At 37.4% G+C, this 25,086-nt stretch overlaps 1 protein-coding gene across 1 annotated transcript in view; it reads left to right on the forward strand.

Annotated features, from left to right (window-relative positions):
• Positions 1 to 1,021: 1,021 nt before the first annotated feature.
• MTM1 (myotubularin 1) overlaps positions 1,022 to 25,086 on the forward strand; it is a 35,939-nt gene continuing 11,874 nt past the window's right edge. The window contains exons 1-8 of the mRNA XM_054388806.1: positions 1,022 to 1,043; positions 9,814 to 9,885; positions 11,631 to 11,703; positions 13,172 to 13,266; positions 14,257 to 14,367; positions 15,318 to 15,419; positions 22,650 to 22,733; positions 23,921 to 24,070. Coding sequence (XP_054244781.1) covers positions 9,823 to 9,885; positions 11,631 to 11,703; positions 13,172 to 13,266; positions 14,257 to 14,367; positions 15,318 to 15,419; positions 22,650 to 22,733; positions 23,921 to 24,070 — 678 coding nt within the window. The 5' untranslated portion in view covers positions 1,022 to 1,043; positions 9,814 to 9,822. The remainder of the gene's footprint in view (positions 1,044 to 9,813; positions 9,886 to 11,630; positions 11,704 to 13,171; positions 13,267 to 14,256; positions 14,368 to 15,317; positions 15,420 to 22,649; positions 22,734 to 23,920; positions 24,071 to 25,086) is intronic.

Below are 25,086 nucleotides of genomic sequence, written 5' to 3' on the forward strand. Positions count from 1 at the left end.
AGCTGAAACCTTCCATTTCAGAGCAAACCTTTGTAATTGATTTAAATCGAGAAATTACTCTTGAAGATAATGGACTGATTCTACTTGCTGTTCTTTGTGCTGTGACCATTAAAAAGCACAATTCCTCGTGTCACAGGAGATCTAGAAGTGTTTTCAATAAAGGTGTTTTGGATTTGGACTGTGTTTTTTTTCCTCTCTTGGTCAGAAGGAGACTTCCAAAAGACCACTTTGACAAAGAGACAGGCTTGTAGCATTGAGGTTGAGCAAACTTTAGGGTTGATGTTTTTCTGACAGCGTTGAGTTACAATATTAACTAAAAATAGTTAATTTAGATTGCAAGACTAATGGGAAGTAACTGTAAATCTTTAATATTGTGTGTGTTCTCTTAAAGGAGACAACACACTAATTTTTCTAAGAAGTTGGATCGGGTAAAACCAAGATTTGTTTCATGATCGTTTCCTTCTGACTTTGTTAAGTTTCATAGAAGCTTTCATATGAAAGTCATTCCTGAATGTATTTTAGAAAATAAACAAGTGGCAATATTCTTTGGGAATGAATGAGAGAAGAAGCTGCAGAAAGATGCAGATATATGGGGAATATAAGCATGGTTAAATACCTGTGTAAGATTTATACATCAGAAATATTTTAAACCTCTATCTTAAAACTTCTACAAGAGAAAGTTCTTCTAAAGTCCAATTACTTGATGCCAAACCTCCTGACACAAAAATTAAAAAGAAGTAGTACTGCTTGTTTCCTTTCTCCAGATTTTTTTGTAGTTGCAACTGTTCTGGAGTTTTGCTTCCTTTCTGAAGTCTTTTTAAAAAGTAATGTCAATTGAAATATTTTGGCAGTGCTAACAATGTCTTCCTACCTGTTCCGTTCCCATCAGGGGCCATCGACAGCACGAAAGTCAGGCATTCCAAAGTCGAAGGAATGTACACACTCTTGTCCTCTCATCTCATACTGAAGTGGATGTCTCTGTATTTTCTACAACTGAAATGACTTATTAAACCCAGGGGCTTCTGAGCAAGAGGAAAACGAAAGTAAGTGTTTTCAAGTAGACTGGTTTATGCCCTTGTGTAATATGAATTGTGCGTTTTTTCAACAACATCTAAGTAATTGGTATGTAACCTCTTTGCTGGGCTGTTGCAGGTAATGAATAGAAAGGCTGTGTGCAAGAGACTCAGTGTGATGTGACTGGATCCATCAATGTATAACATACGTAGGTATATGTGAAGTACAGAAGTGTCAAAACTTTCTGTGCCTAGTGAAATACCTGCCTGCTGCTTGAAAGGGGGCACACCCAAAAGCCTGGTGCTGCCTCAGTAATGACTTGGGCATTTCTGTGTTCTTAGGGATTGAAACAAAGAATCATTTGTAGATGACTTCATGGTAGTTAGGAGTCTACTTTTGAAACAGGCAAATTCAGAACGGTACTTTGCTGTTACGTGTATTCAGAGAAGCAACTCTTGTAGTGGAGGAAGGAGCTAAACACAGCAGATGAATGAGAGTGAGTCTGATGCATGGGTTGTACGTGTTCTCAAAGGAAAGTTAGAGGAAAGCCTGAGTAGGGGATGTTATTTTAACAGTTACAGTGCCATTTTTAATACAGTGTATAATTATATAACAGATACAATTTCCATTTCTCTTGTGGAATCATCAGTGGCCTAAGGGGATATCTTTCAAGAAGAATGAGCAGAGAGCAACTGAAGGCTTTCTTAATAGAAAACTTTGAAGCTGTGTTTGCTATCCCATAGGCTTTCCTGTCAACCGCATCAGCTTTTGACAATGTGGGAGGTATGCATTCCTTGCAGGGGATGCCGAGTAAAGAAAATAGGGTGGGTTTAGAAAGCCACAGATCAGCCTTCAGGCATAGGTTTCCTACAGATGTACTGCTGATTCTAGAGGTAATGTGACAAATGGTTCCTAAAAAAGCCCCACTTGCTTCTGTCATGTGATCTGATCTGGCTGGATTTAACAGTGCTTCATGCATAGAGGGGAAACTACTGCATTCTTTGATCTACTTACATGAGTGAACTTCAACTTCAGAACTCAGTTACCAGTGTAAATAGTAAGAAAGAGTCAGGAAAAGAGATCATTATGGCAAGAGAAAGATACTACAAATAGAACCAATACAGGAGAAGCAATGAGTACGAGTGGACAGAATTGTTAGCATTACAGGGAATAGGCCTCTGACAATTGGTAGAAAATAGGCCTTAGCAATAATTATGTTTATTACCACTGAAGCAGATGCTTGTTTTCCTTGATGTGATACAAAGCATGAGAAATACCTAACAAACAGATCAAAGTCCATCAACAGATGAGTTACTTGGTATCCATGATGGCATGCGTCCTACTGTGTCATCTCTTCTTTGTGAGAGAGCTTGTAATTCTCTTACAAGAAAGCTTGGAAAGATGAAAGCCAGGGATATCACCCTAAGCTACATTTTCAATATAATTTGAAAGGAGGAAGCAATTGAGGTGATAATTAGAAAAAGTAATGTTAGAAACTTTCATGTTAGGTCTTGTTGGAAGTTTTGGTTTACTTTGAAAATGATGTGGGAGTCAAATTCCATGAGAACTTAAGACAGTAAAATAAAACCTTCAAATTGAGACAGGAGAAATATCAATCAAGACAGAATTGAAGATTCTTTTACTACCCCCACTTATTATTTATTCAATACCTGGCTTCTGTCTACAAGCTACAAGAATTTTTATTTTTTGTTGTTAAGGAAGCATATACACAGAAGTACAGAGGAGCTGGTTGCACTGAGAAAATATTTGCCTGACTTTCTGCCAAGGACAGTTCACTGCCATTTGTAGAGCTTTATTGTCAGTCTGTTGTTTTTTGTTTGTGCAAGGTCTTCCTTCTAGTATCTTCAAAACTGCTTGGTATAGTGAGCATGTAAAATAGGCATGGGCCAGCAACTGGCACACATCTAATTTGTTTGCTGAAGCAGCAGTCACTTGAGAGTTGGGAAATTTCGTTTTTTTGCACTTGTTCATATTGAGTCTTTTTGGGAAAATGTTTTACCCTTTCAAATACAGGGCAAATTAGAGAAAATATGCCTTTTCTGAGAGAGGGAACATTTCTGATCCTTCACAAATTCAGCAGTCTGCACTGAGTTTTACAGTTCCCTGTTTACAGTCTAGTAGAGAATTGGCAAAATGAGAGATTTTGGAGCACCCTTTTCTTAGAGAGGAAACCTTGTGGAGAATTAACATTTAGCATATAGGTAGCTCCAGCATTCAGGGTCAAGCTCTGGATAGGGCTCTGAGCAACCTGATCTAGTTAAAGATGTCCCTGCTCACTACAGAGGTGTTGGACTAGACAACTTTTGAGGGTCCCTTCCAACCAAGCATTCTATGGTTATTTAAGGAAAATAAAGTTTTTCTTCCAAAAAAACCCTATGTTGGTGTCTTTCACTGTTGCAGGAAGCTTATGTGTTTGTGTTTTTTTTATTTCCTTTTGAAATAAATATAAGCAAATATTTCTGTGGTGTGGGTTTTGGGGGGGAATGGTGATTTGTTTTTTTTTTTTTTCTTTTTTTAAAAAAACGTGTTTGATACTGGTATGCTCTGCTTTATGCCACTATTGGTAGCTTTTTTAAACTTTGGAGACTTCTGCTATGTTATTTTTGTTTATTGAGTGTAGTCCCTTTGTGTTAAAATATAACTGGTTAAATGAGTGCCAAAGAGATGTATTTATTTCAATGGACTTGATTAGTTGCTTGTGGCACTTTGGTCTCACTGTGTTTCTTTTTGGTTGATCGGTGCTGTTTGGTTAGAGACAGCTGCTGTCTGGAAAACTGCCCTCGTTGCTGTACGTATTTCTTGTGACTTGATTTATGTCCCTATGTATCTTTATATGTAATTCTAAAATTTTATTAAACTTTAATGAGATGAATGATTACTCTTGACTTCACTAGATTAAATTTTCACTTATTATGGTTAAAGATGCCGATGCTTGTTCTGGTGACTAATATAACTCAGATGCTGTTCTTGGCTAGACCCTTCAGAACTATTGCTTTCCCATATATAAATATTTTATTTATTTAAAGGATTTTGTATTCCTTTCTGTTTAATATATAAATTACTTTTTTTTCCTTCTCCGTTCATTGTTATCTTAAGCTTAACTTTGCTACTCCTTTAGAAATTCCTGGAGTTCTTCTCTACTTTGTATGTTATTTCTGAAAGCCTATGTATTATCTCTTCTGTGCAGTTGTGGTGCTCACAGATGTGGTTGGTTTTAGGGCTCTGTATTTTATGCTTTTAATTTTATTATGGGAAACGCAAGGCAGTGTATTCATACTGACTCTCTTAAGTTGTTCCTGTACCAAATAAAATTCTATAATCTTTGACTAACACCAGCATACCTCCTCATTATAAAACTTTTAAATTTTTTTTGCATCGTCTCATATAATTGTCCAGTTGTAACTGTAAGTCTTTTTAGAGTGCTCTAGTTGTTTTCTGAATTACTGTGACAGCAAATGAAGTGGCTTAGTAAATTCTGTAACTGTGTTTTTATAAGAGACCTTGAGGATGCACAGACTCTTCATTCTTGCACAGGATTATGAGAACTTTTTGGTGCTATCCTGTGTCATGTTTCATGCTGTCCTGTGTTATGGTTATTGATGTGTGACAGAAAATACTCAGTGCAACTTTTTGTCGTTCATTTTTACTGTATTGATAAATCTGACTCTGATAAAAGCAAATAACTCTTTCTTATCCAATTGCCCATATATTCTATACATATATTTATACACACATAAAATAATATGTCACTCATGTTTTTTCATCATGTTTACCTCTTGCTCAGTACATTCTGTAGATGTCTTCTTGCATGGTAATTTAGCAGTTGAATTTCCTCAATTTCTCCAGGTTAACATATTGAACATTATAGACTATACAAAGCGTAAAAACTTATTTTTTCATTAAGTGTTGTCAAAATGGTTATTGTTCCAAATGGTTGATACAGATACAAATGTGAAAGTGTTTTCTGTTGTTTTGTTATTTATTTGTGGGGGTTTTGTTTGTTTGTCGTTTCCCCCCCTCCCCCCAAAGTTTTAATAATAGTGATAGAGGATCAAAAATATTAAGTGTCTGGAAAGTGGTGCTCACAATTACTTAGTGCAGTTTACTTGATCTCAGATGTTTGTGATATTAATCCCGTGGCAGATGCAGTTTATGCTGGGTTTGGGCACAGACTAGTTCTTCATATGTGTAAAGATTTTATGTTGATGCAAGCATGGCAACAGTTACAAAGTGTTTGGTGTGATTCTGGTGTGAAGATGAAGCCTGAAAAGGACCAGTAAAATGACAAATGAGTTTTAGTTTGTTCCTGGATCATAAACAATGCAAATGAGTTTCACTAGGCTGTTGTCAATCTGAACACAGTTTATAAGAGTCTCAGTGGTCTTTCCAGGCTGTCCTGCACACAGTCCTCTAACCTCTTGGCAGTGAAGAACCCCAATGAAAATGACCATTTCAGGTTCCTTAACACTCAAAATCTTATTTACGTGTTTTAAAGTTAATTTACATTTTTCTTTGTGGACATATGCTTGTGTCTGTCAGCATTTACTCATAAAGAGCAGATGGGATCTTTGAATTGACTTCTTAAAATCTGGCCTTCAGTGCCTACCCTTTCTGATGTTGTTGTGCCTCCATCCCATGAATCCTAGGAAGTGCAAGTGTAAATACCATCTTTAATGAAAATACAGATCCCAAGTAGTTTAATTGTTGTTGTAAGGTCATTGGAGCCTGGATTTCTTGGTAGTGTTACTATATTAAGCTCTGGTAACTTTAACAAAGCTTTGTTTGTTAGTGTAAGTTAAATCCAGTAAAATTGCTTTGTCTCCTTGCTATTCTGATTTGCTTTAAAATTTCAGAGTAATTGTACTTCTGTTTAGCTGCTGATGAATGTGAGCTTTGTATGCAGCTTTTGTGCAAGTACAGAAGTGCATGTGGTTGATACTGGGGAATAAATGTGTTTGCAGTGGAAAACTACTTGCAAGATTTTTCTCAGTGTGGAAGGACTACTGCTGCTCTGTGATAATGAAATTTGTAGCTATTTTAAGATTATGATGGAGTAATGTTTTTTGAATTGTTCATGGCAGTATTACTTTGGGAGGTTGCCAGGAGCTGCTTCTACAATTTGACAGAAAAGGAAATAATATTATAAAAGGATATATTTCGTGTTCATTTTCAATGTTTTTGAAAACTTGTTTGCTTTTTTCACACAGAGAAGTTCACTTCTTTAAGGGTGTGTTCTTTTTGGATGGGTACTTTTAAATGAGAACTTAATCTTGTCTGTTGCCTGAAGATCACAGAGGCATAGAGTAGTTTAGGTTGGAAGGAACTTCAGGAGGTCTCTAGTTTAACACATTGCTCCAAGCCAGATCAGACCCAGCTGCTCAAAGCTTTTACGGAGCAGGCTCTTAAAAACCTCTGAGGATGGAGGCTGCAATCTCCCTGGGCCCTATTTTCATTGCCCAACTGCCCTTATGGTGCAAAATAAAGTGCTTTTTTATTCCCTGAAATCAAGCCAGAATCTAGTTTGGTTTGGTTTCTGTTGTGTCTTGTCTCATCACTCACAACCTTGAGAATCCTGGCTCTGTCTGCTCAGTAACCACCTCAAAGGTGCTGGTGGGCAGCTGTGTGTTCCCACTGAATGAAGCTGGCTGTTCTGGCTGAGCGATTCCCAGCTCCCTCAGCCTCACATCGTAGTGCAGGTGCTCCAGGTCCTGGTGCTCTTGGTGACTCTCAGCTGAACTCATTGCAGTTTATCAATGCCTGTCTTGTTCTGGGGTCCAAAAGTGGATACTGTTCAAAATGCAGTCTAATGGGTCCAATGCCCTATAATTTTAAGTTTAATTACTTGACCATTATTTATTTCTAGAAATTGGGGAAACGTGGGTAGTCACAAATCTGCTTATTAATATTTGGGTTAAGTGTCATTGGATTTCAAAACAAAACTTAGTTATCATTAAAAGTATTCTTCCACTGATTAACTAACTTGCATTTATTTTAGTGAAAATGTTTGATGGATTTGAAAAAATAATCTGACAGATAGTAACACCTTACCTTCAGTATATATTCAACTTAATTACCTCTAAATAAATCTAACTTGCATCATTGAAGTGTTGGAAATGGAAATAGTAAGTTGGGATTCTATAATGAAATATTCTATAGAAATTGAAGTCAGTGAGTGAAATCCTTCTTGCTGTAAAGTATATTTAAAGAAATCAGTCTCATGGAGTAAACTTACACACACAGCCAAAGTTCTCCAAGAGCTGCACAGACATCTTGTTTGTTGAAAGTTTGGAGGGGAGGTGAGCTACAAAGGTTCTAGAAAGAGAAGGTTTTCTGAGAATCTGAAAGGGTCTCTTTTGCTGCTTTTAATTTACAGTGAGGTTTGGAAAAGTTGTAGTCAGTGTTCTGGAGTCAGATGATTATTTCAGAACCGTAGTCACCTAATGTAATGCTACAGTTGAGCCAAAACTTAGTGAATGTTCAGGAAGGGAGGAAACTTTTTAAACACTGGTACTGTTCTGCTCTGTGAGCAGCAGAAGTATGATACAGTTAGAGGCAGTATTGGAAGGCATAAGGAATGTCCAAAGGAGCTTTTGTTCTGATGAGCTTAGGCAGTGCGTTGTTACTGAGGTGAGTGTCCAGGACCCTGGGTGGGCTTGTGTGACCTCTGCTGAAGTTGGCATTCTGTAGTTTTTCTAGTGGAGTGGCTGTGGCTTCCAGACTAAACAGCTAGCTTGGGTGTGCCCGTACCTGCTGCAGTCAAAATTTCCGTTTGGCAGGACAGATCTCTTCAGGGTTGCCACATCTTTAAAAATCACTTTTCTAGGGCCGGTTTACTTGTCTCTCATGGTTGGTACAACCTTAATTTAAATTTATGTGAGTTCTAGTTAAAAGCACTTTATATGCTGACATACAAAAACTGGGGCTGCTGTGCCTTTGTATCTGTCTCACCCGGTATTTCTTGCTTGACATATGAAAAAAAATAACTTTGTACAGAAAATGTTTTTAAACCAACTTCTGAGTAAACATACCTTTCACCTTTATAAAGGTAAATAAAGGTATAAGCTTTTATAAATCAAGGAAAGTCATCTAAACAAATACTGAATGTTCGCAAGTTAACATAGCAATATAGAAAAAGTTAATCCACTCTAAGTTTTACAGTAGGTAAGATATTCCAAGGAAGAAAAAACTGACATTTTCTTCTCTGAATTTTCTAAACTTTCGTATCTTAATTTTCTGAATTTTCTAGTCAAAACATTAGTCTCCAGTGTTACAATAGTTTTTCTGTGGAGGGTAGTTTGAAAGAACAATAATGCTGATTTCTAATAGCTTTTTCTTAAGATTGTTGGTCTTGCATTAGAATTAGCTCAGGATCCTGTTTCTGGGCTCAAAAAACCTGAGACTAATGGAGACCCAGAAAAGAAGTCCAATCTCCCTGTGACAGTCACATGCAGCTCCTGTGGTGTTCAAAAGCATTTTTCTTTAATTTCTCAGCTTAAGTGGGTTCTTTTGTTATGTGGAAGGGTGTGATTTTTATACTGCTGAGTCATATCACTGAATATTGCTATTTTAAACACAATACCAAGTTTCTTGTGTTTTCCTTATGGAATATTGAAGACTTGGGCATAGTTTTGTACCTTCTTCCTGACACAGACACATTCCTGTATTGTTACAGTAATTTCAAAACGTATTGGACATTGCAGTTTAATCTGTCACTGTTGCTTGTGCAGGGTTTTTGCAGCATCACTGAACCCACTTTTTTGCAGGAGCATGGGCTGATTTGTCATGGTGCAGGGATCTCTGCAAACTTTTTCCAGTACTGGAAGGGAGACAAAGTACTTAAGGCTACAATGTTTCATTTATGGAATAGAAACAAATATTGTGGGTCTGTAATCACCTTCTCCCTGAAACAAACCAAGAAAAACTCTTCTTCAAGATTGCTGTAGGATGTCGGATGGGCCTGGTGAATGGCATGTGAGTGGTGAAAGGGAATTATAATTTGGTATGAATTTACTGTTTGGAGTAACTTCAAGTATGAGTGTTTTGCAAGTTTTTGTTCTAGAAATACTTCGTGCAATGTCAGGAAGTGATTAAGATGATGAATCCTGTAGCATGCAATTCTGTCTTTAATCTATACCGTTTAAAATAAGTAAAATCCTTTCCCTTTAAACATACCAAGGCTATTCAGACCAGAAGGCTGGACACTCCCCCTTCTGGTGTGCTAACTGCAGGTTCAGTTTAGGAAATGGGGGATTGTTTTTAAATGGAGAAGTACTGTTGAACTCCTGCTTTTTCCTTCTCTTTTTCTTAAAATTGAAACACTTGAGTGTATTGACATACTTGTGAATTCAAGAGCTGTGCAATAATTTTAGTTTGTTCTTGTTTTCCTAAATGAGAAGTCTTTATACAAATGTTCCTAGTAGGCTGCATTTCTTACTGTGTGTATCCTGTCACTTAAAACAAGCACTCTAATGTCGGTTGGCTGAACTAATAATAGCATTCAAATGACTGAATTCCCAAATACTCAGCTTGAGTCAGAATCAAGTATGAATCAATCCCAGAGTTAAAGAATTTCTTGCTAGGTTTGAATGCTTTTAAATAATGATCTTCAATTACAAGGCATTATGTAATTATTATTATTTTAATTAATATAAACTTGCAAAACGTTCTTGCAAGCTCTTGGATGTCTGCCTGTGGATCTCCAAAGTCTAAAATCTTTCCTATAGATAATATTTAGTCCAGTAGGAAGTTTTAAGTGCCCAATTTGTGTTTTCTCATCAGATACTCGGTATGGCCTCATCATCAATGCCTAAATATAATTCTAACTCCCTGGAAAGTTCCTCAAGTAAAAGGGTGAGTGTAACTTTTTTTTTTTTGCTTTCCTTTTTTTTTTTGTTCTAATTTTGGAGGTCACAGGTCTTCCATTTTTGGGTAGGAAAAATAAGTATTTGAATGACTCTTTTCTTAAATGTATATACTTAATTTTATTGATGAAGTTCTAATGCTTTCAACTGAGTTGATTTAAACAATTCAGAGTGGATGGGTGAAATATCCTCTCTATCACAAGATATGAGAGCCTCCTTAAAATCAGTTCTAGTGTACTTACTCTTATCCTTGCTATTCTGTGGCACTCTTGAAAAATGTTGGTGTTTAGATGCTGTGGAAAGATTCTGTGCTGCAATTTATAAGTGATAACTTATTATCTGTGGGTGGTTCAGTTTTACAATGTTCATTTGTAGTGGAAAACACATTAAAGCGATGTAAATAACCCCCATTTTCAAAAAGGGAAAGAAGGATGACCCAGGGAACTATAGGCCAGTCAGTCTCATCTCTGTGCCCAGTAAGATCATGGAGCAGATCCTCCTGGAGGCACTGCTGAGACAGGAAAATAATGAAGAGGTGATTGAAGTGATTGGGTACAATCAGCACAGCTTCACCAAGGGCACATCATGCCTGACAAACCTGGTGGCCTTCTATGGGTAGCCAGCAAGTCGAGGGAGGTGATTCTCCCCCTCTACTCCACTCTGGTGAGACCCCCACCTGGAGTGCTGTGTCCAGTTCTGGAGCCCCTATTACAGGAAGGATCTGGATGTGCTGGAGCATGTCCAGAGAAGGGCCATGAGGATGATTAGAGGGCTGGAGCACCTCTTCTATGAAGTCAGTCTGAGAGAGTCAAGACCATTCAGTCTGGAGAAGAGAAGGCTCTGAGGAGACCTTATTGTGGCCTTCCAGTATCTCAAGGGGGCTACCAGAAAGCTGGTGAGGGACTTTTTAGAGTGTCAGGTAATGATAGGACTAGGAGGAATGGAGCAAAGATAGAAATGGTTAGATTCAGATTGGATGTTAGGAAGAAGTTCTTCACCATGAGGGTGATGCGATGCTGGAACAGGTTGCCCAGGGAGATGGTGGAAGCCCCATCCCTGGAGGTTTTTAAGGTCAGGCTGGATGTGGCTGTGAGCAATCTGATCTAATGTGAAAATGTCCCTGCCCATGGCATGGGGTTGGAACTAGATGATGCTTGAGGTCCCTTTCAACCCTAACCATTCTATGATTCTGTGATTCTAAATGGCATTCCCCTCTGCTTTTTGATGCTGCATGGCTGAAGAAAATGTAACCTTTGTGCAAGAAAATAGAAACAAAGGTTTAATTTAGCTTTTTTGACATTTCTTCCAAACCAGATTATTTTCTATTAATCATTCTTAAAGCCTATTGAAAGGGAGAAAGTCCCAAATGAGTAGATTGTGTGTAATAGTAATTGTTGAGTTGATTGGTTCTTCCAAGCCAAACATACTTGGAAAATTAAATGCACAAAACTTTCTGAGAACTTAAAATACAGAAATTTAATTCCAATTTAATGCAAACATAAGTAAATAACCTTTTAGAAGGAGAAAGACTAAAACGTGCCTATGTTGCAGATCTATTCAACCTTTAGATCTTTAGGATAGCAGTGCATGTTCCTGGTTTGTTTCTGTCAGTTTCTGCTGTGGAAAACCCTGTTCTTTCCCATGCAGAAATCACTTTTAAGAGGTTTTTTTTAATCTAAAATTTGAAGGAATTGTAAATATAATTGATGTGCTGATGTATTCCCCTTTCTTTAGACTCTAAATGATGGAACTAACTGGGAACAAAACGAAGAAATACCTCGTCTGCCAGGAGAGACTAGAGTCACAGGTATGAAGCTGTATTACTGTCCAATGCAGTGTATGCTTAGGAGTTGACATAAACCTGTATCTTACTGGGCTGCTTCATAGTTTAGACTGGTTTGGTCTCGGTGTTGGAATCAAGTCATGCTAAAATGTCATGAAGTAATTGTGATAGGAACTTGCTGTTACTTACCCAAATAACTTTAAGTCTTAAAACTCTTGGTTTCCTTACATGCCAAATTCTCCAATACACAGAAATTGCAAGATGAGTTGTAATTGTATCTACAAAGTAGTACATGTCTTAGTGATGAACCCCTCTAAGCTTTTTGAAGTCAAGAGGATTCTCCCTGCCACTCACTATGTATTGCTGTCTTGTACAGTAGTGTGGAACCTTAGCTGCAAGTGTGCTAGTGTGACTGCCCTAAGGACAGTCTTATGTTTCCTTGACACGACATGCATGTAGATAGTATGCACTTGTAAGCCTTTACATAAAGCAATGTTGTGGCATAAGGAAGATTATTGTATTGTGTATGCTGGTTTCTTACGTGATGGAGGCTCTTTCTGGGGTGGAGCCTTTCACTCCTGGGAACTGGCATTAAGGTATCAGAATGCACCTGAAAGTGGTCTGTCTGCTGTTTGTGAAGCTTCTCATTTCCCCCTACCGAAAGATTTCTTGGGTGGGCTTGTAAACAACATTGAGATGAAACCAGAGTGGTGATTCAGAGGAAGTAGTTGTTTTTAATGAGGGAAGTTGGGGAAGGCATGAGGGAGAGGATGTGGGACTAGGATGAGTATTTGATGTGATCCATACAAAAACTCTTTGTACTTTGGGGCAGTGCACTGGAAGGAGGTTGCTTGTTGTGGATGGCAGATAAATAGGTTGGGCTAAACAAATGAGTGGACAGGGAGAAACAGGTGGTTTGTAGTGCTTCACTTAGTCTTTAATAGCACTGCTTCAGTAAAATCTTTATTTTTGAGTAGTATGTGTTAGCACTTAGTTACTGCCATTGCTGAAGCTGCTTATGGCCCTGCTATGTTTGATTGCCTTAAATTGAAATGTAATGTTTGTCTTCAGGATGGTGAATTCCCTAAACGCTTTACCACTTGAACTGGGTACTTCAGTGCAGAGAACTGAAAGATGTAATAGTATCAACAGGAGGATGTGTTTGTTCTGGGATAGTGAATGGATTGGTTCAGTAATCATGAAGAGGAGTTAAATCTGCTCCCTATTCCGTGTCCTCCCTCAGTGCCGAGAAAAGAGAAGCATATACATGTGATTAGGGAAGGCTGCTGATATCTGTGGATGTAACTTTGATGAATTTAGTATGTGAAGCTTTCACGTTTCTTAATCCAAGTGTAGAACATTCAGATTTACTACTTTTTAAATTCATTAATCTTTTGGAGTGGCTCCTGTGTGTGCATCTCTATTTTGCTGGTACTTCACTGATGCTTTTTTTTTGTTTTGCAATCTTTAAGAAATGCTGTGTTTCTTACAGACAAAGATGTTATTTATATGTGTCCATTTAATGGCCCTGTTAAAGGAAGAGTATACATCACAAACTACAGGCTGTACCTAAGAAGTGTGGAAAATGTGAGTAATGTGCCACAGTTACTTCTGTGGGATAAATTGGTCTTAAAACCCCTTCCCTTCACCCTAACTGCCTTTCGTTGTGTGTGTCGAGTACATTTGTTTTAGTTTTTGCATACATATGCTTACGGAATTGCATGGGAGGCTTTTTACTTGAAATGGTCTGTAATGCATTTAAGGACCATATCTTAATTGTGTAATGGCTAAATAGTAATTGCCTTTGGGCCACTGAGAAATCTGTATAAAAAAGGAAGTTCTTTAAAGTAAAATGTGTTGTAAAAGTGTGATTTTTGCCTGGTAAAATTACAGTTTAATCATGCTGAACTGGTACCTTCATCTTTTGTATGTTGGAGCTTTTTGGATAACTGTTCCCTTTATGCTTAATATGTGACAGATCAAGGATAGCAATTGATGATGTGCAATGGCTCTTAAAATGGCTTTCAGTAAACCAAGATTTTGATTGGCTATTCTATTGGAAAATAAGAATACTTTGATCAGCAGAAATTTCCATAGGTTGGGAGGAGTAGTGTGTTCGATAAGCAGTAATGTGAAAGAATAAATGCACCTGTTATCTGTCTCATCATAATTAAGTATGTTTTTATAACTATTAATGTTAGCTCTTTCTGGGTGCAACTAACTCTACTAGTAATCTCTTTTTAATTTGTTCTACTTTATTTGTCAATAAAGCAGTCTTAGCAAGCAGAGGCAATCAGAAGTATGTAGCAGAAGGCATCTTTTAGGGTGTGGCCATCTTTATGCCTGCATGCTGTATTAGGGATGAAGTATTCTTGTTGCATGTGAAATTGGATGATGTTCAAGGCTGTGGAGTGACTGTACAGATTTCATAACATACTGGGAGGGGCGACTCAACCAAATGCAGAAACGTTTGCTTCCTGTGTGTCTTTCACGTCTGCTTTCTATTCTAGAATGCATAAGAAGAAATTGCTTGAGTCATCTCAGATTAACCTTTCTTTACTCCAACTTTCCTTGCAGGATCCAGTTGTGGTACTGAATGTTCCATTAGGTGTGATTTCAAGGATTGAAAAAATGGGAGGAGCTTCAAGCAGAGGGGAAAACTCTTATGGATTAGATATCACCTGTAAAGTAAGGCTTTCCAGTAGTTCAATAGAAAATGAAATCGAGGTTGCTTTTCTTTCTGCTTGCCTGCTTATGGGAATGAAAAACACACGTTCCTCACAGCTGAGTTTAAAAAGGGCTTTTTGGAACTGGACAGGGAATACCTTTTCTATAAAGATTACTTAACTGTCCTCTCTGCATGCAAGGAGAGGGATTGGTCTTCCTTTCCAAATCACTAATGCACAAGTTTTGCACAGGAGTCTTGTTTTGGGGTATTATTCCTGCATTGATTCATTTGTTCTAAAAGTGGTGGGGTGTTGGTTTTTTTTTGTTGTGTTTTTTTTTTTGTTTGTTTTGTTTTGTTTTTTTTTTTTGTTTAATCCTAAAAGCTTTGAAGAGTATCTCAAATATGGGGGGTTTAAGATCCATTGAAAAGCTTACTAGCTCTCTTTCCTTAGTCTCACCAAAAATTGTTGGTGTGAAAAAGAATACAGTCATAGGGGAGTTCCCAGTGGGTAATTTAGGATCATTTGATTCATTAATGGAGTGTGTATACATATTTTTAGCAGTTAATATGCAGATTGCTTGTTTTTGACATTAGTGATGAGAAAATAGCTAGGGTTAATGTAGTCTAGACAGATTATTGGCAAATTCTCATTTTGAAAACATAGAATAACTCCCATCCTGCAAAACGTTCAGTAGCCCAAGAGACTTTTCAGTGAATCAGATACAGTCATTTCTAATGGCTTTATGCCAAAGCAGTGTTTACATCATACAGTGTGGAACTGCTTTATTTGTAGAATTCTTATGCTCTGTTTGATTTTATAGAATAAGAAATAAAACTGAACAGTCACAATGGTTTGAGGTGTGTTGCAAGCAGATTCTAAGTCATATTTAGTGTATAATATCACATTTGTACATCAGATAAAAGTATCTTACTGCTTTGGTTCACTTAGAAGATAATGCCTTTGTTTTAGGATATGAGAAATTTACGGTTTGCATTAAAACAAGAAGGGCACAGTAGAAGAGATATATTTGAAGTCCTCACAAAGTATGCTTTTCCTCAGTCACATAACTTGGTAAGTTACATCATTTATACTATTGAGTTGTTTTGATGCAGAGTTCTTGCCAATTAAATTTTAACTGTTTGACCTACTAATGTACACTGTGGCTGCTTAAAGAGAATAACCACAGAATCTGGTGTCAGCATAAACTAAAGAGAATTACTGTTTTTATGTTGAATGCTGATCCATACAAATCCAATCCATGCAGATTTCACTGGGGAGTATAGCCATACATGCCTTACTTAATTGCTTGAAAATGTTGAACTGCTGGGTAGCCTCCAAGGCTATGATAAATATAAGTCACCAAGGGTTTTACTTCAGGAAAAGACATGGTAAGACAGCAGTTGTTTTACTGATGAAACTGAAGAAAAATATAACAGGGGGTTAATGCGATAATTAATTCATGCACATTTATTTCAGGTGAAAAATGCAACTCAAGGAAGGAACTGAGTGGCAGTGATGTTAGCTAACTGTTACCATCTGTTTCTTTGCCAAAATCTGTGCAATGTGCTTGGTGAATAATTCTGATACTTCTTCAGTAAATGCCTTTTTTTTGGCTTTTGTTAAACTCAGTTTACATTTCACTGGGGTGCTTTCCTTTAGGATAACTGTGTTAAGAGCTCTCTGTGCAAAATGATGGAGGATTCTGCTAGGAATTTTTAGGAACTCTGTTCAGAGAATTGTTGAGTCTATGAGGCTACAGGAAGGATCTTCCTTCTGTAAAGATACATGTCAGTCAATGGGCTATGCTCAACATTTAATTCTTCAAAGCTTTTTTGAAGAAACTCAAAATTTTGTATCCTGGACACATGTAGTTAGTGGAATGAGAACATAAGATAAATGCTTTTGCTTAGACTATTTTGTAGTGCTGTAGTGCATAGTCTTAAGAAACGAAATTTCTGCATTTGGGTAGGTGTGGGAAGTTGTATTCACAGAAAACTGCTGTAGAAGAAATAAATTTAACTCTACTGCTGGCATTTTATGCGTCTTACAATAGAGAATGAGTTTAAAGCATAACAGGATATATGAACTTGGAAAGGATGATGGAAAAAAGACAGCAAGCTATATGTAGAAATAGCAAATCAGAGAAGTTTAGGTTAGAAGGAGCTGCTACACATTATCTGGTCCAGGCTTCTCTTGCAAGTAGCGCCTTAGATAGGTTATCCAGTGCACGGTCAAGTGTAGTCTTGAATATTTCCTGGAAGGTAGATTCCAGCATGTTTATGAGCCATCTCATCACATATTTAATTGGTAAAGAATTAAAATATTTTTTTTCATTGTGTTGATGGTTGTGGTACTTGGTGGTGGTTTAGTGGTGTCCTACCTACTACAGGGCATGAATAGCATTGTGGTGAGATGTGGACTTGTATTAGTTTTTGTTATGCAAAAAGACCTGATGTTCATCTCTAGTGATGGTAGTAAGTAATGTGTGGACTAGTGCAATTCCTGCTTTGGTGGTTACTCCTGTTGAACCTAGTAAAGCTTATCCTTACGTGGCCTTGCTCATTTTAAATGTAGCATCAACAGCTAAAAGCTTGGTCAAGGCAGAGGCAATTTTGCCTTCAGATTCAGTGAAGCACTAATCTTGGGAAGATAGTGCCACTAAGGAGAATGACTGTAACTCTTGGCTGTATCTCTTGGGCAGGGTAGAGCAGGGTATAACCATTAGAAATTCTATGGCCTATGATATATCATGAATTTACACTTGTCCTTAGTTTCTAATGTCACAATGTGAATGAGCCCTTAACTTTAACATGTGCTAAGCAAGTGTGTGATGTTTTTGGGGTGTTTTCACTGTATCCCAGCAAGCAGTTTAAACTGATGCTGCCACAGGGAGTTATTTCTGCCTAGTTGTTCATTCCTGCCTTGAGTTTCCCTGCATGAGTTTGAGGCTGTGTGATAAACCAGACAGGGAACTGAAAGAGGCTAAAGCAAACCAAGGAGAAAAAAAATAAAAGCTTTGCCCTGAGTAATTTCCTAGGAATTTACCAACCATACCTTACAGCATGTTATCATTGTTAGCCCAATGCACAGATGGGTTTGGAACATCAATGGGTGGATATGAATGAAGAGGAATGACAGGACTGCCTCTTCCAGTGGTTAGTTTAGAAAATGGTTTCACTGTCTGAATATGTCAGCATGTCTGGGATGCCTGCCTTCTCCTTTGAACATATGCTCACACTCTTGACCATGCAGATCTTTTATAAAGAATGTGCTGCGGCTTCACATGACAGCTGAGTGAGGATGGCAACCTCTGCTACTCAAATGCTGAGCTCTTGCTTTTCTCTGGCCTCCTTCTCACTACCTTCCAGCCATGTGGTTGATGATCCCCCTTATACCAAAATGACAGTTTTATAATCCATTTTACGCCATTTTAGCTCACTTATGCAGCACAAAATATTCTGTCTTCTGAGTCTTGTGCCACTTGGAATAGTTTGAGGAGATCTGGTTTGAAATTGGTATGCACCAGAACGAATGCAGGAGAGGATGTGTGAGTGGAACATGGAGTAGGAAGGGGAAAAGAGAGGGATGTCCCATTTTTAGCAGTGTTAAACTGATAATTTTGCTCAGACCACCTTGTGGAACAGCGTTCTCAATCTTCATTTGGTTCAGCAATACTGATGCTGGTGCAGCTGGAGTGGAAAGGACAGAAAAGGCCTAAACTTCTATTGTTTTTATTTTTTAATATATCAGATTTTTATCTGCCTGATTTTTATCTATATTGGAACCATACCCTTAGAGCTGATCCTAAACAAGAACTCTTAGAGATGCTTTGCTTCCATTTTCTTTATGGTATAACATTCTCAGACAACAAATTATTTCTGTGTGTAGTCCACTTACCGTTTTGAAGGTTTTTGTCTACCATCCCAAAAGCAGTGTTTGAGAGCCTGGAATAAATCACAGGTCTGTTTGCAGCTATTCACAAGTGCCTCAACATTGTCATATGTGCTTAGTTCCAGAAACTAATTCTTGCAGCTCTCCAGTTTGAGCATAAGTTGGATTCAGATCAGCTTAAATCAATAACATAATGTAAAATCTGATAGCTCATCTGACTGACAGCTTAGCTGATATGGAACAAACAGCTGCTATCCATAATCTTCTGTTGCACTTGCAAGCTTGTGCTAATTGAAAGAAAATCATTGCTGAAAGAGTTTTTTTTAAAAGCTAAAAAAATACCCCACAACAAAAAACTCAAAAAAAAAGACAAGCAATGAAACAAGAAAAACCCTGCCCCTAAATCAAATGTTTGTAGTACTTCACAAAAGATATGTTTAGTCTCTGTAGTTTAGCTTCTACATAGCAGCTGCTTCACTTCCTGATCTTTTCTTGAAAACAGACATCATCGTTTTTCTGAGATTATTTGCCACCAAAATACCTGCATGATATGTTTTTATTTCTAACCATGATAGCTCTGTTTCAATGAGAAACACTGGTGGTCATGCTGTGTGACCTGGACCTCTCCCATGCCTGATGTAGCTAGTTACCCTACTAATTTAAAATGTCTGAGACTCTGATCATGCCAGTCTGCTGTTGGATCTGCAGAGATGATTTTAGATGGCAGTGTAGCCTGATGTAGGTGTCCATCTGACTTTGCACTTGATTTTGCAAAAAAACCTATCCTTGAGGCTTCATTCTAAATGACTTATGTCAGTCTCTACATATTTGCAAATGATCAGAAGTTATGTAAACACTACAACATCTGATCTTGATTTTAAGATGAACAGGTAAGATGCAACTGGCAAAGTTTTAGTAATGACATATTAAAGATAATATCTTTTAAACACACTGAGAAACTGAGAGTCTTTTCACTGAGTAAAAGCTTAGTGATTTATGATATATGAAAAATATAACCCAGTAAATTTGAAACAGAAAAAAAAACAATTTGCTTTGTTTGCACGTGTCTAACACTTACTTGTTCTAGTTTTGCTTTCTTCTTCTGTAATGCATAGATAGGTCAAATATTTAATAAATTCTGTATCTGTTACATGCTCATATACAAGCAGAACATGTATTTATGTGCTGTGATTCCATAAATAAATATATAACTATTTGTAAATAGACTGCTTGCCAAACTCTGTTTTCAGACTGCAGCTGCTCTCTCCTTTATCTCACAGAACTACATTGTGTTGTGAGCAGTCAATGTATCACATACTATTGTTGGGTGCAAAATGGTAATGATAAATTGAATGTTGAAGGCAAGCACTTAGTCTGGAGGAGGACTGAAAAAGAGGCTCTCTGTTGAAATTGTGGGTTAGCACCTGCAAGGAAGTAAACAGAATTATTTGCACAGTGAAGCATAAAAAGTGGCTTACCAAAAATGTTGCAATATTTGACGAGATTTTTGAAGTGAAGCAGTAGCATTCTGCTTTTAGAGTATGAATGCAATGAAATCCCTCCTTCTGTTCTATGCAGAGACAAAATCTTAACTGATTTATTAAGTCTTACTTGTTTTTAGCAACTGCAGGTATTGATAAGTCTCAAGCCTTGCCACCCCATAAGTTTTCTGAGTGATGTTTATACTTCTAAAAATTTCTTGCCTCTTTATGCTTACCTTGATTTCTTCTTTCCATTTCCTTTGATATACTAATGGGAATTGATGGGCTTCCACCAGACATACAGTGCTAATTTTTATCAAACTTAGAACAGATATAGCTTTATTCAGTTGACAAACACTGATATATTGAGCAGGTGATCTACCTGAAACTTCTCCTGTTGCTTGTGCTTAGTATCCAATCAAACTAATCTGGAGTTGGCTCAGGTGTATCTGTGCAAACCACAGTTATGCTTTCTGATTATATGTTCGTTATTTTAAAATGCCTGTTGATGATACAAAGGACTCTTCATTAAAATATACTTTTATTTTACTGCAGTATTGTTTTGAACCTGAGCGACTCTGGTGTGTAGGTTTTGGTTTTGTTAATTTCCAAAAAGTTTTGTTGAATTTAAAGACATCTCATGAGGCTGCAGCTGATTTAATTCCTGGGAAAGTAGGCTAGGTGCACTAGGAGCTGTGGAGAAGTGCTTTTTGTTTGGAGCGGCAGGATTAACAGTGTGAGAAAGGAAAGGAATTTTTTTGGTGGAGGGGTAGGAGCAATAAATGTGAGGGTGTTAGGGTAGAGGCTTAGAGTACCTCATGTTTTCTGGAGAGAAGCAGGGTTTATCAGGGATGTATCGTTGTGGAGGGAACAAGAGTTATGTGAAGAAGGCATGGAGTGGAATTGACCAGTGTTTTGTTGCACTCTGGTATTTCGGAGGCGTACCTGTTTGCATAATGACGCACTGAGAGGGGCTGGCAGGGCTTTTCTGCTTTGTGGGGTCATGCAATTCATACAGCTGCTCATGTAGTTTGCTTCTCTGACCTTCCTCTGCACTCTGAAGGATATAAATACACACCTAGCTGGTCCATACTAAATGCCTAGGGGCAGTGAAGTGGCTTCCCTGTTTTCATCCTGACTTGAGAGGTGTGTATATGAGGTGCACTACGGTGAAGGGACCAATAGCCACAAAAAGCTAAGCCATGTATATTTACTAAGACAGCACCTCTTAAATGTTTCACTGAGTGATACGAGAGCATATCAATGTATATTGTTAAGTGACATCATTTTTCTGTCCTGGTTGCCTGTTGCACTGTAGAGTTGCAGACTGTACACTGTGAGATGAGAAGTTTAAGCAATGTTAGTCAAGACAGTTAAGAGATAGAGATACAAACGTACCACGTTTAATCTGTAAGCTTGGGTTATTTAGGGCAAAAGTGGCAATATGTGGGTCAGTAGTGCAGACCTGAAGCTTACCTCAACTCTAACTTCTGGGATCTAAATATGAATTTATGACATAGAGTTGTCAGTTTGGTGCATCAGGATAATAAAAGGTCTAATTCAACCAAAAATTTTACTCGATAGAAATTACTTCACATTGCTCATTATCACATTTTGTTTCTAATAAATAAAAGTAATGCACAAATGTGTGCTAAATATGGCTTGTGCTGATAGAAGTAAGACAATGCAATTTTATCCAGGCATATATCTTACGTTTGTAAGTGTGTGGTTCTTAGTATTAAAATGGTTGTAAATGTGGGTAGCTTGTTACACATGATTTTACTTCTTGCTTGCCATGTTTTCTACATTTCTGCCTGGTTCAGGTATAGACCTGTGAAAATGATACAGTTTTTGGATGTTCAGTTTAGCATTCAGTTTCTTCTTTGAACAGAGAGGAGACTTTTTTGGTTACAAGTGAGCTATGATAGGCTCACTTCCTGCTCTGGCTGCTACTACTCTGTTAGCTCAGGACCACGCATTCTCTTCTGCATTCTCATTTAGTTTTGGTGGGTTTTAGTTTTGTTTTGTTGTTTTGGTTTGGTGTGGGTTTTTTTTAACAACTTAGTTTCATGCTCCAGTTGGCATCTGAAGAATTTGTAAGTCACCAAAATCCATTTTCTTATTGGAGTCTTAAAATAAACTTTATTTTTGCTTTCATCACAAACTGTAAAAACAAACAAAGGCAAAGCGGGGGTAATATTCCCTACTTGGAATTGGTTGAAAGGAAAAGGAAACTAATAGGTATGAAGAAGTTGTCAGAATTCTTGTTGAGGATGCTGTGTTGCATAAATGTGTCTTGAGAATGAGTAGTAATGCAAGAAAAGAGTAGATAATGTAACCTGCTAGCAACATTTTGTTTCATCTTCAATGGTAACTTGTAAAATTTCATGGAATTGTACAGCAAACCAGATTTCTGTTTTAAGGATCAATAGGCGAAGGGAGGCAGAAAGGTAACTGCTTCCTAATGGCAATGAATAGTAATTAAAATCTTTTTACACGTTCAATTTATTGTGTAATATTTTATGTAGTAATTGCAGCTGTACCCAATGGATAAATTTTGGTGAGAAGACAGTAGTTTATTTGGTGAGGATGTGGAATACAGGAAATAAACTGATATAAACTATTTTAAAACTTTTCAGCCTCCTGAGAGTAAAAAAATCAAATGGTTTAGGCTTTGTAACTTTTATTATTGTCACTTCTTTTTTCAGATGTTGCCTTATTTTCATTATTTCATTAGCAGAATGTTTGTTACTTCTTGATCTTCGCTTTACAGTCCTATAAGTACCAGATATAAACAGAGATAATGGGAATGGCATGAAAAAGTAATTCCTATTTTGTGGTGAGCATTAGGGTATAACTGTTAATGAGCCTTCATATTTACCACTTTCAGTCATAGTTTGGTGTAATAAGCTTCTTTTACATCCTACAGCTCTTTTTTGCATTTGCAAATGAAGAAAAGTTTTCTGAAAATGGCTGGATGGTGTACAACCCCATGTCTGAGTACAGGAGACAAGTGAGTTACTGAAGTTGCAGTTGCCTGGTGCTGTCATGTCTGACAGCATACAGAGTGGAACTGTTTGTACATTTCTCCTGTCAGCTCTTTTGTAGAGAATGGGAGAAGATGGAAATGCAATTTGAAAAATAAGAAAAAAAAAACCCTGGAACCTTAAAAAAAATTACAGTGTCCAATAAAGGTAGTATTTGCTCCTTGAAAGAAATTACTGATACCTCTGACAATGTGCCACTGTTAAATGAGGAGGGGACAGAGAGAATGTGCCAATTATGCAACTACAGTGTCCTAAATATAGATTTGATTTGGTCTTTGATTTGGTCTACTTCTTCCTGAAGTGCAGGGGAAAAAAGCAGCTTATTTTAGAAACAGCATTGCTTTATGGAAGTTATTTATATGTCTGTCAGTATTCAGCCTTGCTCATCAGGTGGTTTTGGAAAAATATTGATGAAAGAGAATGATAAATTTAATGTTTAAAAATGTCTTCTAGACAGTTTATTTTTGCTTTAAAAAGGCAAACAATAAGGACTTCCTTAGATTGTTGTTTTTTTTTTTCCTCTCCATAGTTTTTTTTTGCTCAAGATTTAGATGCCTAAGATCCAAAAAAGGTAAAGTACAAACACCCACACAAAGCCCACTGTGCTATGCATGTGTGGAGGTTTCATCAGTCTTTCTCAATTTCCTGGCTGCTGTTTGTGAAATGCCTTACTGAGTAGACTGCAACTAAACATTGTCGTTTCTCAGTAAGAAAGCTACCCTGAATATTATTTTTAACCTGTAGGTAGTATCAGGCTACAGGGAAGAAAAGTTGAGCTGAGTTTTCCTTTCCCTGTCTTCTCAGGACCATAGTCTTTTCAGCAGGCAAAATGGAAAGGCAGAGCTTTGAGGGATGAGAGAAGGTAATTGAAATAAATCTAGGTTTAATCATTGTTTTGAAACTTGCTCTAGGAATGGAATTGTGTTTGTAAGAGTATATGACATAGTGATGCAGTTGTTTAAGGCTGTGCATCTGTCAGCAATGAGCTGTTTTGTGTGGTCTTGTAATCTTTTTTCCTTTCTATTGTTCGGAAACCGCAGTTAGATTACATTGGTAGGTTGTTGCCACCATGTGGCCGTAACGTCGTGTAAAATTCAAGAGCAGAATTATTTGTACAGCCAAAAATACCCTGAAAACCTTTGTTACGTTTTAGGGACTGCCTAATGATCGGTGGAGAGTGACCTTCATTAACGAGCATTACAGCCTGTGTGACACTTACCCCTCGCTCTTAGTGGTGCCATACAATGCAACTGATGAGGATCTCAAGAAAGTTGCTGCCTTCAGGTCCCGAAATAGAATCCCAGTGAGTATTATGTGATTGAAGGTACTTTAGAGTATAGCTAGTTTTAAATAGGCATCCAAACAACTTTTTGCTGAACAGGACAGAGAGGATGCTTTTTTTGGAAGTGGGTGCAGCAAAATAGTTGTGATTGGCTGGTGAGTTTTACTGCTTGAAACTAGTGTCTTGGCCAAGCCGCATTTCTGTTTTTCTCCTATAACAATCATCTATTCCAACTTTGTTGTTTTTAACTTAACTTTTCTAGTAACAACTGCTAGCATTGCAGATTCCCTTTTCTTAATGAAGTATGAGCCTCAGGCCTACCATCTGTGATGGTTTGTTGACTATTGTTAGATACACATAAAAAATGATAGCAAAGGTTATCATCCTGTAAGCAAACTGCATGGCATTCAAACATTTCCAATGGTCAGCTCTAAAATAAGACCTCATGCATACTCTCTGTACTCAGTCCTTGGGGGTTTTAACCCTTTAAATTGGGCTGTGGAATTTAAGATAAAGCTATTTGATTTTTAGGGTATATTTCTATAACTACAATTCTTTTGAGAACTTCTATTTATTAGCTCTTTACAGCACTATAGGAAATACTAATTTCTATTACAAGGTGATTTGTTCTAACTTATATTTCAATTTGGCAAACACAGAAGAGGTGCTGGATCCTTAGCCAATGTCAGAAAGCTGTCTGGAATCTCAGATTTCAAACAGACATGGAACTCCATACAATAAATATTTATTAGATACAGTATTTGCTGACAGGCTAGGCCTGTAATTGTAAATGAACTATGTATGCACACATATATTCTTGTATATAAGGCTGTATTATACATACAGTCTGTGCATATAGTTCTCATAACCTAACTGCATCTTCTCTGTCATCTCAAAATTCATGACAGGGCTTTTGTATGCCTACACAGTGAGAGTCATTTCCTTGGTAATAGTAATTTTATTCTTGTCAGGAAATAACCAATCATACTCACCCACACACACACTGACAGGTCTTGTTTTTAGATAGACAACTAAGG

Source organism: Indicator indicator, chromosome 17, assembly GCF_027791375.1.
Source record: "Indicator indicator isolate 239-I01 chromosome 17, UM_Iind_1.1, whole genome shotgun sequence".
NCBI classification, from domain to species: Eukaryota; Metazoa; Chordata; class Aves; order Piciformes; family Indicatoridae; genus Indicator; species Indicator indicator.